Source organism: Nematolebias whitei, chromosome 17, assembly GCF_014905685.2.
Source record: "Nematolebias whitei isolate Nwh7 chromosome 17, NemWhi1, whole genome shotgun sequence".
NCBI lineage: Eukaryota > Metazoa > Chordata > Actinopteri > Cyprinodontiformes > Rivulidae > Nematolebias > Nematolebias whitei.
The window spans coordinates 28,350,179-28,366,480 of record NC_056514.1 but is presented as its reverse complement, the minus strand read 5'-3'; the positions used below and the strand labels follow the sequence as shown (position 1 = coordinate 28,366,480).

The 16,302-nt window shown below is 38.4% G+C and overlaps 1 protein-coding gene across 1 annotated transcript; it reads right to left on the bottom strand.

The window, feature by feature from the left end:
- Positions 1–818: 818 nt before the first annotated feature.
- On the bottom strand, positions 819–14,087 carry pde6c (phosphodiesterase 6C, cGMP-specific, cone, alpha prime). Its single transcript, XM_037691057.1, has 22 exons — positions 13,429–14,087; positions 12,580–12,732; positions 11,721–11,810; positions 11,444–11,584; positions 11,268–11,342; positions 9,897–9,961; positions 9,618–9,684; positions 9,290–9,337; positions 8,162–8,311; positions 7,931–8,074; positions 6,918–6,983; positions 6,655–6,810; positions 6,057–6,164; positions 5,864–5,973; positions 5,691–5,778; positions 5,501–5,601; positions 3,186–3,293; positions 2,957–3,020; positions 2,360–2,434; positions 2,188–2,271; positions 1,471–1,624; positions 819–1,321 (listed from the first exon to the last, which is right to left on the bottom strand). The coding sequence occupies exons 1-22, from the start codon at positions 13,894–13,896 to the stop codon at positions 1,278–1,280; spliced, it is 2,559 nt and encodes an 852-aa protein (XP_037546985.1). The 5' UTR covers positions 13,897–14,087; the 3' UTR covers positions 819–1,277.
- Between the last annotated feature and the right edge of the window lie 2,215 nt (positions 14,088–16,302).

Below are 16,302 nucleotides of genomic sequence, written 5' to 3'. Positions count from 1 at the left end.
AGTTTACAGTGTTGAACCTCTTCACAATATTCTAAATTTCTGAGACACAGAGTTTTGTTTCCCATAATCATCAAAATTACAAGAAATAAAGGCCTGAAATATTTCACTCTGTAATAAATCTATACAATATAGTTTCACTTTCTGAAATGATTGACAAAAAATATTTAACTTTTTCACAATATTCAAAATGTTTTAAATGTATTTTGCCATTTTGAGGTCAGTCAAAGAGCCATCTACAACAGGTAAGATATTCATTGTTCATAGTCTTTCCACTAAACCCCTCTTTAAAGGTCTGAAAGTTCACTTTTAAAAGTGTTTTCCAAAGCTGGTCATTCCACGAGTCTGAAAGTGATTTCATCTGTTCTCAGAGTCAGAGCATCCACTCAATGTTCCCCTCAAATCCTCGTCCCATGAAGAAAATTCAAGTACAAAATGGCCAAAGAATCAAAAATATGATGAATTGCATAATAAAATAAATATACCTTTGCACAACTTGTCGGTGCCTTTTATAGATGAGAAAACCACTTCCCTGATTGGTTTAAGCTCCATCACTCCCTGTTCTGTTACAGCATTAACCAAGACTTCAGGTCGTACTTTCCCTCTTTAGGAGCTAAACGGATTAGCTTCACATCTCGGTATTAACTTTAACAGTTTCCCATCACTACAAAAACAAAGTGATGTTATTCCTTTGCCGCTGCTCAAACGGTAGCAGCTAAATGCGACCCACAGAGCCAGCGCACGTTGTGTTCTGCACAAACGCTGCCTATGTAAACTATATCCTAAAAAAAAAAAAACTTGCCTTTATGCAAAATTAGCCATGACTTTACCAAAGCATAATGTTAGCTCACGCCATAAACATTTAGATTGTTGCTATGCTAACATGGTTTACTTTCTGCAAAATGTTCATGGCGCCCTTTAAAGCCGACGTAGGAAGAAGTTTCATTCGTTCCTTCACTTGGAGCCAAACGTCTTCTCTTGGCAGAGTCCCAACAGAACTTCTTGGTAAATTCTTCCAAGATCAGCTGGTGTGGTCCAGACTGTGACGCAGACCGGTCCTAACTACGCTAAACTAGTTGAGGGTAACCGGACCATCTGGAACAAGAGCCAAACTGCAGGGCTGTAAAGTGAACCAGAGAAAACTAAGCTGGTGTAGCAAAGACCAGACACCAGACTGAAGAAATGATCCCAAAAAAAAAAAAGATGTCCCAAAGATGACTAGTGCTGTCTAGGCAAGTCCTAAACAGACCATGATAGTCCAGATCCAGACAGTGGATGCCCTAAGAGATGATGCAGGTCTTTGACTTCCCATCGCCACCACCAGCTTAAAAACAAACAGAAATTTAATTTAGCATACAGTCTGCTCTTAAAGGGCTAGTCTGGTCATTTTAGAAGTGATGTTCAACTATTTGACTGAACAATTTAAAAAAACAACAAATTATGATCCATTCTTGGTTTTTATTTTTTTTTTACCTTTCCTGGCTTCTTCCTCTTCTAGTTTCTTCTTCTGATCCTCAATAGCCTTCATCTTTGCATTATATACTTCAGCCAGCTCATTCCAGTGCGCCCGGTTGTTGTTCAGACCATCATACATGGGCTTAATCTCTTTGTGGAACCTGGAAAACTCCTGACAAATAAAAGAAAAACAGGTGAGTAATACTTGTTCTCACTTGATACTGGTCTGCAGGGATGGTAGACATTTATATGAGTTTTTATGGATAAAGCTGCTGTTGAGATACCGCCCTGTCAAAATTTAGTGATCACTGCTGATTCTGAATGAATTCAGGAAACTTCTATTCACCTGTGAGTGGATTTAAATCCTAACAAAGGCAAAGTATTGCAAAACAGACTCACTTCTAAAAAAAACCAGATGTCTTTTTAGTCTAAACTATCTTTAGAGATGCGCGATACTGGATTTTTGGCTATTTGATATGCCAATATATGTTTTTTCCCTAGGCTATAATATATATATATATATATATATATATATATATATATATATATATATAAACAATGCCTTTTATATCTGTGAGTTATTTTGATGGAATGGCTGATGTCTGATATTTAACTTTATCGCTAATATCAGTCGATACCAATACCATGCCGATAATATCGTGCATCCCTATATATTCTTGTTATTTTTCTCCCTTAAATGTTCCTTCTTAATGGTCCTAAGCATTAGTTTGTTACCTTGTACACAAATGCGCACACAAAGTCGATGAAACCACACTGCATCTTGGGCAGCTGCTCGGAACAGTTTCTGTCCATCATGGGCTGAAAGAGACACGTGAGATGTTTTCAAGTCAATAAAGAAAGTAAAATGTAGGAAGGGAGAAAGGCACTGGAGGAGCGCTGCTCTTACAATTGGCTGCTGGTCCAGAACATTTCTTTCTAGATCACCCTGTTCCCAAAATTCAGCTGCGACCATCAGTGCGACCTGGGGAAAAGAAAACGACACGCGGGGGTCGAGGTTGACAGAAGAAAGGAATGGTTGCACATATGTCTAACATGACTAGAGCAGGGTTATTCAACTAAATTGCTCAGGCGGCCACGGCTACTGGAAGCCAAGAACGCAGGAGCCGGACGTCCAGCAGTTATTGTCACTAAGTAAATTTGTTTTATGGTTTAAAATCCAGTTTTATTTAAAAACGAACCTATTGGTGGGCCGAACTGAGTTCACCCGTGGGCCTAATTTGGCCCCTGGGCCACCAGTTGAATAGCCGTGAACTAGAAGGTTACAACCCTTTTCAAACTACACCTCCCTTCATAAACAGAACACTTTTGCAAAGCAATCATCATCTGATCCAAACAAAACATCATTGAGCATATTTCTTTTCATAAATGCAAGACTAAAAGTAGAACAACAACGAGAAGAAAACAACTTTAAAACTTGCTCGATGAAAGCTTCCTGTATTTTTTTAATTTTTTTATTTTACTTGTAGACTTCACTCCCACTCACCTTGCTCTGTACCTCCCAAGGTTTGGTGATGGCTGACAAGTCGCAGCCTGTCATCATCATGGCCCTGGAGGAGAGAACCTGTCAGTCAGTCACAGGGAAGATGACACTCTGCTAGTGACGCTAATGAATTTCAAGGTCCTGCTGTTTCGCAAGCTTCGCACGAGAAAACTAGAAACACTTTTTTTTTTTGGTCTCAACAGCTGTGTTTCTGCCTAAATCAGCTACATACATGACAATTTCCTTCCTGATGGGGTTGTTGGAAACAAAAGCGGTGGCCTCCTTTTCGTCTGTCATTGGCTCTGTGGCGTTCACAATGTTCTGGAACATGGTTCTCTTTCTGCAAACAGATACGGTGAAGATTTATTCTGACTCAGAATCAAAGCAAACAGACTGAATGCCTTCATTAAACCTTCAGAGTCGGTGAAAAAAGAAAACAGGTAAACATAAGCTGAATAAAAATCTTTGCAGTCTTTCATTAACGGTATTTCTGGATGGTATTAACTTATTGTAATGGTTTATTATCTGGGTGTCCAAATACTTATTTAAAAAGTATTCAGTTAATCCAAAATGCTGCTGCCATTAACTGAAGATAGTAGGAGAGATCACATCTCTCCAGTTTTAGCTTCTCTCCATTGGCTCCCTGCCAAATCCAGAATTTAATTCAAAATCTTACTTCTAACCTACAAAGCTCTCAACAACCTAGCTCCATCTTATATTCGAGATATTGTTCCATATTTTTCTAACAGAGCACTTCACTCTCAGACTGCAGGTTTATCATGCTAAGTGTTAGCAAACAGTAGTGCTCGGTACCGCGGTAAAGTTAGTTTTACGTTGGACATTCAGGCTCTGTGGCTTCAGCGGTGTGCTCCTCTCGGTCAGTCTGAAGCAGGCAGTCTGATTTTGGTCAGTCTGACCGTCTTGGAGGAGGGGCAGACTGAGCGTGGCTGACCAATTCTACAAATCGTGTGGATGTGTCGAAGCTCGGCAGCACTCAGACTGAATTATGTGCAGCTGTGTCAGGGAGCTGGTGCAGCTGTTATCAGGACTGTGAACTCTCTAGCAGCACACATGAAGGTGGGGAATAATCTTGGAAAAGCTGTGAGCTCAACTTTAAGGAATCAATTCGGCTGTTTGGAGTTTCCATCAGAGGAATATACCAGCGAGACTTTAAAAAGGCAGAAACAGCAATTTACGAGTTCTGCCTGACCCAAACTGTGGCCTTGACGGCGGACTTATCTCAACTCCTCCTGTCATGTTTTGAAAAAAACAACAAAACAAAGATGCTTTGTCCGTCTCCTGACCCCTCCCTTCCCCAAGGTCATGGACATGTGACGGAACCTCAATCGAGCTGATGATAAATAACACCTCTTATCTGGACAATGGCTGGGGGGGGGGGGGTGTCTGGACTATGCTGTGACTTTCATATTTCATATTGCTTTATGCTAGGCCATTGGTAAAAATGAGTGATTATCATTGTTTCATATTGGTCAGTGATCCCCCCCCCCCCAAAAAAAAAACTTAACTTAGGCTACACTATGTTTCTTAGACTGTGACTAGGATGCGTGAGAGAAGCGGAGCGTGCTTTGTTCACACAAGGAGAGCTGTTGGTCAGGCTACTACATCTTGCTGTGCCATTAACTCTAAAATAGTTATTGAATCAAGTGTTACTTATGTAGATAAAACTAGACATTAAACAACCCATTAAAATACACCAGAATGCAGGAAATGGCATCTACTTTATTCAAAATTTTCTGGGGGAGGACCCCCCCTCCCCCACCCACTTGTGTGTCCCTTGCACAAATATGCTTCATTCCGACACCACTGACCACCATGTTGCTAATCATCTTCCAGAAGCAGGGCCCCTCACCCAGACCAAAGCAGCACTCTCACACATAACATACTAGACATCTCGTGAACAAAAAGATTGTCTTTTTTAATTAGAAGTGGGCCAAATCACTTATATTAAAAGTAAACTAATGGAAATTACAAATCCAAGATGGCTATGTTAGCTAAAAGCAAAAACAGATAACTCAGCTATTATACAAGATACTGAGCTGAAATTTGGTGTGGTGGTAGCCAAGAGCAATACTCCATAAATACTGAAATAAAAATCAAGATGGCTATCTTTTTACACATACAGAGCTGAAATTTGGTGTGGTTATAGCTGAGAACGTTCCCCATCACATACTGAATCCATATCAAAAATTCAAGATGGCCACTATAGCTTAAAAGAAAAAATGACTAACACATTGACATTTTGCCATGTTGAGCTGAAATTTGGTGTAGGTGAGAACGAACCCCAACACACAGTACTGCCAAATCAAAATTTTCAAATGGCCACAACATGGCAGTCTCCGTCAAAGTTTCTCAAGGAACTTTTTAGTTAATTTTAGTTCCTTCCATATTTTTTTACTTTTATTCATCCTTCATTGTATTTTCTGATAACTGTACTTTCTTTTTTGTTTTTGTGTAGATATATATATTTTTTTTAATTCCATGCCTTTCCTTCCATAAAAGTGATTGCATTTATTTATTGAAACTTACTTGAAATAAAGGGCCAGGTCGGTGGCGATGATGCAAACGTCGAACAAGTGCTGCACGTTCTCGAACTGACGCTTTTGAAGGTTGCAGAAAATGTTCAAGTTCTGCGAGAGACAACAACACAAGGTCTGCTTCACCGGTTTCAAGTCTGATACTGTTTTTCTGTTTGATCATGAAGTAACTGGGCTTCCACCTCGTCTGCCATGAGCGTCTTGCTGTATTCCAAATGGTGTCTCTCCATGATGGAGGAGCCGTGAAGTTTGGCCAAAGGCGATGCACTCCTGCAGAAAATTAAAAAATGAAAGATCCATGTTTTAGATAAACATATATTTCCCTCTGCAATGATCAGAGATGATATTTAATTACTTTGTCTGGTAGAGGTTGTTGGTTCCTCTGTGGTCAATATCATGACAGAAAGCTGCAGCCACCATGGCAAAGGCATCTAGATCCGAGTAGTATTTCCTCAGCTTTCCTGTCTGTAACAAAACAGGAATTAGTAAAGTTGTGAATAAAGACAACATATATGGGTGAACATCTGTTTATGCTGTAAAGGTCTTACCTGCAGTAGGCAGAACATGGTGTGGCCTACATTGAAACCGTGCCTCCAGTTGTGGTAGGTGATGGAACGGTAACCCTTCCTCACAGTGTACATCCACCTGGTCAGTATCTTACAGGGTAAAAAGGATCATTATTCAAAGAAAAACAGAGGAAATGTGTCAAGGATGGAAACTATCATTTCAGCACTCCTACATTATTTCTATCACAGATACCATTTACTTTTCCACAATCAAACAGTTCACTGGGCTAAAGCTTCACAAACAATATTGTGAATATTCTGCATCTAAAAGGCTGATCTTGTTACTTAAAATGAGCATGTTTTAGACAAAAAAAGCATCTTAATTCCTGGCTTTAGAGAGTTTGTATGGTAAAAGTTCAAAGTTGTTTAATGTAAAAAAAATAAAATGAAAATAAATCAAAAAGACAAAAAATTCTTAAGTCCTGATAAGATCGCAGCTGAAAGGATCTGCAGAATAATGAGCTCAATTCACACAGTCACATCTCAGAACATGGTAGGATTTTCCACCTTTACCAAAGGCACCTTTAAGCACCTTGTTAAAGTTGCTCCACTGAAACAAGCGACTGACGGACTGACTCACCTCTGGAGGAACTTTAAACTTTTCGACAACTCCGAGTTCGAAGAACATGCGGATGCCAGCTTTAATGAGGCCAAACTCTGAAACGGGGAAGTCACTGAAGCCAAACGAGTACAGGTTCTCTCCATCGACGTTGTCAGCTGGTGGGCAGTTTGATCTCTGTACAGAGAGGAACAGTGCAGATCACACAAAATGGCCACCTATAACTCCTGTCTTCACTAGAAAAACAGGTACCGTAACTGGGTTTTTTTTTTTTCAATATGTACCAATAGTTTGTACATTTCCTTCTGGTCACAGTCTTCAGGCTCCGCATCAAACTTCTCTTTGGTGTTCTGGACATAAAGCAAAAAAAATCATGAGAAATTACAGCTGTATTTCTATTTATGAACACATTGTTACCGTGGCCCTGAGGCTTAAATGAACAACATTTCAAAAATCGTAAGTACATTTGGGAAAAGAAAAAAACCCAGCAACATTTGAAAAAACGGAATTACATTTAAAAAAACTAAATTACATTAAGCCAAACAGGAAGTGGCCAAACTGGAATTGATGAAAACCAGAAGTAGTCAAACCGAAAGTGGTGGAAAAAAAATAAATAAATAAATAAAAAAAATTACCTTAAGTCAAACAGGAAGTGGTCAAACCGAAAGTGGTGAAAACCAGAAGTGGTGAAAAAAAATGGAATTACATTAAATCAAATAGGAAGTGGTCAAACCGGAAGTTGTGAAAATTGGAAGTGGTGAAAAAACGGAATTACGTTTCAAAAAATGAAATTACATTAAGCCAAACAGGAAGTGGTCAAACAGGAAGTGGTGAAAAAAGTGGAATTACTTAGAAAAAAAACGAAATGACAAATTTTAGTTAAATATCTTTTTTCATATGTTTTGCTTCTTCTCTGTTCCAAATAATGTTTCTTAAATATAAATTTGATCTGTACAATATGTCAAATTGTTTGTGCAAATGTTGACCTTAAGAGGTATGACAGAGGATTCTTCACATGTTTATATGTATCTTTATGTAATTTGAGATTATCATTTGTTCTTTTGTTCTTGTGTTATAAAAAAACCCAAAAAACTTAAAATAAAATTTTTTAAATTTAAATCCACCACGTCCGGTTTTCACCACTTCCAGTTTGGTTTAACGTAATTGCGTTTTTTTTTTAAACGTAATTCCATTTTTAGAGAACACAAATGATGTAAATTACTGCTCCAAATGCTTTTGAAGCAAGTACAAGTGAAGTTAAAATGTTTGTGAGGGCAAAAGCCATGCTGGGACTGACCAGAATGGTCTGAAGCTCGTCTTTGGTGCATTTTCCCTGGTACATGAGCATCTCTTGAGCGATGTCTTTTCTGTGCTCCATGCGGTTCAGTCTGTCGTAGGTGTCGCAGTTCAGCCATGACCACCCGAGGAACTGGGTCAGAGCCTGGTGCCAAACAAGACGAGAGTGTGAAATGATGAAGTTGAACAAAAATAATCCTGCAGGAAGTTTACTATCACACAGAACCCTAACCTCGGTGATCTGTTCATCGTATTCATCAAACGGCTTGCCGTCTCTCCTGTTGAAGAAAGTAGCGATGCCCACAATTTCTTCTTTCTTGTTGACGATCGGCAGCGACAGCACATTTTTGATGACAAAGCCCGTCTCATCCACAGCCTCTTTCTGCAAAGCACAAACAGGAAAGCCTAACCAAGACTCTTCTCTTATTCTTTAATGTTTAAAACAGGGGTGTCCAAACATTTTCATATGTGGGCCAAAACTATCAAAATGAAAGGACTCGTGGACCACAAAAATGTGAATTTAACTCTCAACGCAAGTAATATTTTGGAGAAAGGACAAAAGTTGACTAATTTTGGTTTGGAAAGAGTTTAAATTGTTGTAGATCCAAAACATTAAAAGCCTCAAACACTAAGCTTTTAGATTGTTTTTTATTTAAAAGGATTTAATTTATTTGATTTGTTGGGTCTCTATTTGTTGTTTTCTTGTGTTTGAAAAGTTCAGTTTAGTTTGTTCTCAGCAACAAAAGCGTAATATGAGTAAGCGTCCCTTTTAAAAAGGGGTTCAATCAGCCTTTTGGACCATGGACAGCTCAAAAAGGCTGATGAAGGTTCTGAAAAATCATCCAGCTGTCAGTCTCTACAACAGATTCATGGAAGGTTTGATAAAGTCGATCAACTCGTATGTAGATGATACCGCGTTATATTCATTTAAAATGTCCAATTTCTTTCTTGATTATTTTATCAACTCCAATATTTAGCCAAGTTTTATTAATCATTATTCATAAGTCTCCTTTCTGGTATAAACCAGTAAAGGTTTATGGTGCTTTGCATTGTGAAGTGAAAATTAAAAGATTATTGCCAAATGTTTGTATTTTGTTTAATATTGCTCATTTTAAGAAGATTGTTTTTCATCCGTTTTGCTGTTAAACTTAAACATTATATAAAAAAGGATCACCAACAAATATGCAGAAAGTCTGCATCAACCTCTTAAGCCTGCTGGCCAAAATTAGACCATTCTTAAACTGCAGTTGTGGGCCGCCAACGTCATTCCAAGGGCCGCAAATGGCCTACAGGCCACACTTTGGACACCCATGGTTTAAAACAAAACGAGTGTCATCCGAACACACGTGCTCCAGCATACCTGGAAAGTGAAGTAGTCATCTGCAGCAACGTTCATCATGTTGCAAATCTGCAGGCAGCCACATAAAAACATTTATACTCAATCATCAGAAAAGATTATGTATTATTACTTTACCCATCATGCATCTTTCTACATTCTACTGATTAAACAAAATCTATCATGCTCATAGCTTAGAACGCAACACAAGAAGAAGTTGACGTTAGTGGCACTAATCTATTCATACATTTACAAGAGAATATTGGCATAACTTCCTCAACTAGTTCCAAATTATGGCAGGTCTAGTTTCATGTATTTAAATGATAGTAACTCTATGAACTGCATCACTTACAAAGCCATTTTCTGCGACATATGAAGGCAGTCCGCTAACCAAAGCCCAGTGATCTGCAGGTGGACCTCTGAAACGAATCGTAACCGGGTTAGCTCCACTGTGCATATGCAAAATATTTATGTGGTAAAATAATTTTACAATAAAACAAAATCTTTTTGGATAACAGGTTGATACAAGTAATCAATTATTACAACATGGTAGTGTACTTAAGTTGTGCATGTATGTTAAATCATACCTAATGTAATGTTTTATTGTACATTTGAAGGCAACATTGCTTACGGTATGACTTTAATTTCTTCTTTTCCTTCTAAGAGGTAGTCAATGATCTTGTAAAAGATGATTTCCTGTAAAAAACACACACAAACAAAACAAGTTAGGAAAATTTAACTACTCATCTTTCAAGGGATAGTTCATACATTTGAAGTTGGGTTCTGTGAAAAGTTTTGCAAAACGGTTGATCCAAGAGTTCAAAGTGGATCGCTCCCATTGCTCATAAATCAACTCCAGTCTCACAATATTCATAGTGGTTTATGCAAATGCGACTTTATGAACCTATACATTTGTGTGAATTTTAATTTACTCAAATATTTACATAAACTTCTGAGGTAACTTGAGCGAGATGCAAGCAACAACTGCAGCAAGCTGTAGCACATCCAGCAGGAATATCACAATATTTCAGCCATAACAGCCGGGCAATCAGATGTAAAGGTTTATTTAAAGTGTTTGCATGAATTGCTACGACTTTTTAAAACCGGTATTGATCTTGGCACAATCAAACAAGGTCACAATTTAAATACCGTATTTTTCAGTATAAATTGTGGGTTTTTGCATAATTTGCATGCCCTGCGACTTATAGGACAAAGGAACATAATTATGGATTTTTTTCTCATATTTATAAACCAATTTTTGGCTGAGATATGACCGTTTTCATTCACTCTGACTAAAAATATTGAACACTACCATTTTCAGCCGCTAGATGGTAGCAGAGTAGTAAGGCATGCCGTTGTATCATGTTATAGGTAAAAGTGACTATTAATGACACAATCGGCTTGCCATAGACTGCAACCTTCATCTGCCTGGAGCAACCGAATCAGCTTCAATTTGCTGCGCCGCCTCGGCGAAATGAAGCTGATTTGACCGTCAAAGTGCATTTATTAAATAAAAGTTCAACTGAGACACACATTTACTATAATTTAGAGCAAACAAATAATTGTTTTTAAGTGTTAATCTTGTTCTTGGTAAAGTCCTCCCATTTGGCAGCCTATCGATTTTTGGCACAACACCGGCCAACATTTCCAGGTTCGGCCCACATTTCCGTGTTGTCAGCGATGACGCATAATATATGCGACGTATGCGGCGAAGCAACATATTTATGGATTTTTTCACTTCATTAGACAAATTTGGACTGATGCGAATTATAGGGCGGTGCGACGTGTACGGTGGAAAATACGGTATTTCTTCAAACGGACGTTGCTTAAATCAACTTTATTAAGATAATTATTTATATTATTCCACAGAAACCTTATTCAAAATATCTGAACTAATGCTTTAAGCTACACTACTTGGAAAAAGGTTAAAAAAACATAAGGAGATTTAAAGGGCTGCGTGTGTAAGAAAAAACTTTAATGAGGAGAAAAATGTGTGTGTCACCCTGCCGTCTGGTGTTTTTGGTCCTTTATAGGGTTCCACATCTCCCAGTTTCACAGGCCATTCATCATAAAACTCCTGGTGGAGAAAACACAATAAAAATTGTTTTATGATGTTTTTTTTTTGTAAGGCATGAACAGAATGCATCCAAAGCAGCATTTAACAAAAAAACCCCCAACCTTTTCTTTGGTCATGTCCAGCAGACCCACGGAGTAACGTTCACACTGCAGGTAGGTCCTCACGGTGTAGAGAGCTTTGTGGAACTGTCTCTCGATGTCTGTCAACTCCTCAAACACTTTACTGGCTGACCAGAGCAGCACCTGGAGCCAAGCAAAGCAGGAAACACATGCTGCGAGTTGCTTTTATACATTTACAGCACAACAGGAGCCCCGATTCTGAGGGGAACTAGCAGTGGGAATACTCCTCTACGTGATGAGTTGCATCGATTCCCCGTACCTGACTCCTCCTGGACTCCACGTTGAACATGTAGGCTGTGTGATGCTGCAGGGTGATGACTTGAGCAAAAGTCATGTACTTGTGGAAGAGCTATGAAAAGAAAAGCAGATTAGTTTTTTTTTTTTTTTAAACAGTAAAATAAAAACAGATACATTTCCCCTAGCAAAGATGGGAACGGTCTGGGCAAGGAAAAAGCAAACTCTGTTGCATAAATTGCTTTTAATTTTTTACATGCTCATGGCAGAGTGGAAAAACTCTTAATTTTATGTTTAATCGTATCTTTTAATGCAGAAATGAGCATAAATGCATGTTTTTAAAGATTCAACATTATCACCGGATTAAAAAAACACTATGAAAACAACCAAACCAGACATACAGCTAAAGCCAACCCAAACCCTCTCCTGACACGCGCTCGGTAAGAATCAGACTGTAAAAAACAGCATTTCCATCTGCTACAGTTTATTCTTGATGGAATTGAGCCTCGGTGTGGTTTTTATGGCTCCGGAGGCAGCGATGAATGTGTTCTGATAGAGACCGCTGAGAGAACCCATTTCTATATACATTTTTATTTATTTATTTACAAGTTGAATATAAAAAAAGGGAACCAAGCCAGTGGAGTCTGATTAGCTTCTTCTGCTGTAATGAGGGTGTTTTGTGCTCCACTGGTGGGATGTAATCACAGAACTACCGTAATATTCAGCTGAACTTTCATCAAGGTGAGCAGATTATTTTTACACTATGCAACAATGCAAAGGTTGAGATGAACGTTTCAAACAAGAGGGGGAGTTTTAACACCAATTGTCAGATTTATTTTAGCGTTAGCACCTCCATCTGCTCCCATTAAAAAGTCTGTTCCTACCTTCTCGTCCTCTGCAGTAAACGAATCCGCTCCTATTTTGTTGAGCACCATGGCCACGCCAATACAGTCTTTTTCAACCAGAACAGGGAAAGTCAGCATGCATTTGGTTTTGTATCCAGTCTGTTTGTCCACAAAGTCACAAAACTTCTGGTTCTGGGTTGAAGAAAAAGAAACAATTGTATTAGTAAATCCAAGAGGGGAAAAAATGTATCCTAAGCAAGTCATCTGATGCAGTTAAGAGATGTTTTATTAAACTTAGCTGCTTGAGAATTTTTATTTTACATGTTGAGTTCAACGTTTTGGTGCCAAATAGTAATTGAGTATCTTAGCGAAGCTGCAAATGAATAATTCTAATCTACTTTAACTTTTGCAACAAAAAAGTAAAATGTATAGCAAAAAAAATCAATGTACAACAATGTGTATAACTTATTCATAACTTTTATTAATGATTGCATTTTGAGGTATAATCCCAAAATACCAACAGTGTTTTTTGTCACTGTCTCTGCTTTAGTCTTTAAAATAACTCAAATGAATTTCAACACAAATTACCTGAAATCTCTTTATGTAAGTCTGTCTATAAATAAAGATAGGCCCCAAATTAATATAGGTTTTTATTATCAGGTTCACAGCAAACAGAAATAAATGTGGCCTTTGCTTTAAACATTACAAACAAACTATGTTTTGGAAACTAATTTTTATGAGTAAAGTTAAGTTTACCTAGTGTTGTTTAAACAGTAGCCCAACAACACGAATATTCATGTTTAAAAATTTAAATTTTCCCGCTAAAACAATTTACACAGGAATATAGATTTTTTTTTCAAAGCTTTTTAACTCTTCCAAACCTCTCACCTTTGTTACATCTGGGACATTTTGCGTTTTTTTGGTGGTTGCAGTTAAACCAACTATACCCATGTCGGTGGGAAAAACGATTTCGCCCTGGGGGTTCACTAAATTGGCTTCATATTTGGACGTTGGCGTCACGTCAAAGAGGCAAGATGCGAGCTCGGGGGTTCCGTTTCTTGAGCGGCACACATAAAAGCTAACCCTGTCCGCCTGTGTGATCAGGGCAATCCTCTGCAACACTTTATGAAGACCCTTCTCCATGCTTCCCTGCTTCTGCAGCTCCTGGACCAACTCGAAAATGACGGCAGCCTCTTGCACAGAGTTAACATCCTTGAACGAAGCGGTGTCCTTGATGTCGAGCTGTCCAGAGAAGGCAGTGGAAAGAGCCTCAGCGCGCAGCTTTTTGTCAAAGTACTCTTTGGCGAACTGTGGGTTGTTCTCCAAATATTTCTCCACACTACCCTTGTCTGCCATTTTGACCAAAATCTGTGTCCTTTTACTAGACTTTTCTTTCTACCAATGCATCCCCTGCAGAGACATTAAAAACAAAAAGGTAGACAGCGTTATCGCCTTCAGGGTTGCAAGAATCAATTAGCGTCCCTTTGAAAGAACGTGCATCTTCCTCCATGGACACATCCCATGTCCACCGACAGACAGAACAGGCAGAATGCAGCTTAGAGGCTGAAAGGATCAGTAAAGTGATCACTAATTAACGTGACGTCAGGGCATTAAAAACCCTGCTTTAAGCATCCTTAACCTGCAAATCCTAACGCTGATCATTTCACATGGGGCAAACCTAGCTAAGGGAGAGTGAGATGTTGTCAGGTCAGATGCTTGGTCAGACACCTGAGCCATGTCCAGGTGGGATGTAATCAACACTGTATAAAACAAAGAGGCAAATAAGCGGGTAAAGCACTGAAAAAAATCATACTTCAACCACATTGTTAACGATATAATTCAAGTCCATCATTGGGCATAGACCAATCTTGTCCCACCTAGAGCTTCTTCCTAAGGGAGCTTAAGTATCTTGTTATAGCGTGGAAGGATTATATGCCGACAGGCCCCTGGGCACAGACTTTTAAAAGGCCTGCACATCATCCTACATACTTAAGAAGTAAGTAATACTGCTATATTGAGACAGACAACGTTGCTGTGAATAGTACAGATTTGCATCTTTTAGAAAGTTCAGTTGTAGCTTTCTTTTTAAAGTTTCCCCCCAAAATGTTCCTGTATGCAGCCATTAAGACGAACCGCTCTCTAAGTGCCTCTAGTCAGACAAATACACCAATCTAGCCACTCTTGACCCCTCAGCAATGGATTTTTACACAAAGAAGACAACATTATGGACTAACTGGACATGTACTGTATTACTCAGTGTGGCTTTAATGAGAAGCACGGTGCAGAAATCGTGTGTTGGACATCACTCACTGTAAATTCTTGACGCTCATGTCTGTTTGCCTCTACACCCTCCACCCAGGACGCCACATTTCCCTTATGCATACCAACACTATCAGCTCTGTGACTACATCACTTAGCAGCTCAGAGGTGTAATAGCAGTAGATTGATTTCAGACCCCCATCTCACATTGGTCCTTACATAAATCTCAACAAAACAGCAAGGAGGAATCTCAGGATGGCTTGAATGAGTTTTCTGAAAGGATTTTTTGACTAAGAGTTTTATTGTCAACGCTTTTTTATTTTATAAAATTTTCAAGTCAAGTGTGAAGTGCCATGAGTTTTTTTGAACAGTTTTGAGATTTTTTTAAGGCTAAGCCCACACGAACATGAACATTTTACATAAACATATACATTATTTCAATTAGGGAAAAAATTCAAACCAAACTTCCTACTATCACCTCTGGTTCTGTATCAGATGAGACAATTTAAAAATGTCACTAGAACTAGATTTATGTTTGAATTGTTTTTGTCCTGTTGAGTTCTCTGAATTGTCAAAAATAATAGCTTCATTTAAACCATCCACATGTCTGCTAGATCCCATCTCAACCAGGTACTTGAAGAGGTATTTCCCTTAATAAACATATCTTGGATCTGCTTAATTTGTCTCTAATAAATGGTTACATACAGTGTTTTAAGATTGCTGTAATTAAACCTTTACTTAAGAAACAACCTTGACTCAGGAATCCTAGCCAATTATAGACCTATATCTAATCTAACTTTCATCTCAAAAATTGTAGAAAAAAACAGTTGCAGGCCATTTGTGTGAACATCTGCAAAGAAACAATCTGAAGAGTTTCAGTCAGGGTTTAGAGCTCATCATAGCACAGAAACAGCACCGGTGAAAGTTATTAATTATATTTTCATGGCCTCAGACAATGGACAGGTGTCCACACTGGTCCTGTTAGACCTCAGTGCTGCATTTGATACAGTTGATCACAATATTCTATTACAGAGACTTCAATATGACATTGGAATAACAGGAACGGCTCTAAATTGGTTTAAATCATATTTATCTGTTAGATTCCAATTTGTAAATGTAAATAATCTTCCTCATACACGAAAGTTAGTCATGGAGTTCCTCAGGGTTCAGTGCTTGGACCAATAAACTTTACCTTGTACATGGTTCCATTAGGTAAACTCATTAAACAGCATGGGGTAATTTTCATGGTTATGTTGATGATAGTTATATTTGTCCAGGAAACCCAATGAATCCAATCAGTTACTTAGACTACAAGCATGTCTTAAAGACATAAAAACCTGGATGACTTGAATACAGACAATACCGAGGTTTTCATTTTTGAACCAGAGCATCTTAGAGTTCATTTTTCAGTCTCTCCCTCCCTCCCTCCCTTTTTTTTTTTTTTTTTTTTTTCATTCAACCTTTATTTAGACAAGTAAATCCCATTGAGCCTCGAGGACTCAT

Coding starts and splice junctions, on each gene's coding strand:
- pde6c (XM_037691057.1), bottom strand. CDS start 13,896: ATGGCAGACAAGGGTAGTGTGGAGAAATATTTGGAGAACAACCCACAG. Junction 6,811..6,917: donor AGGAAATGTACAAACTATTG/GTACATATTGAA, acceptor CTCTCTGTACAG/AGATCAAACTGCCCACCAGC. Junction 2,272..2,359: donor TTCTGGACCAGCAGCCAATT/GTAAGAGCAGCG, acceptor TGTCTCTTTCAG/CCCATGATGGACAGAAACTG.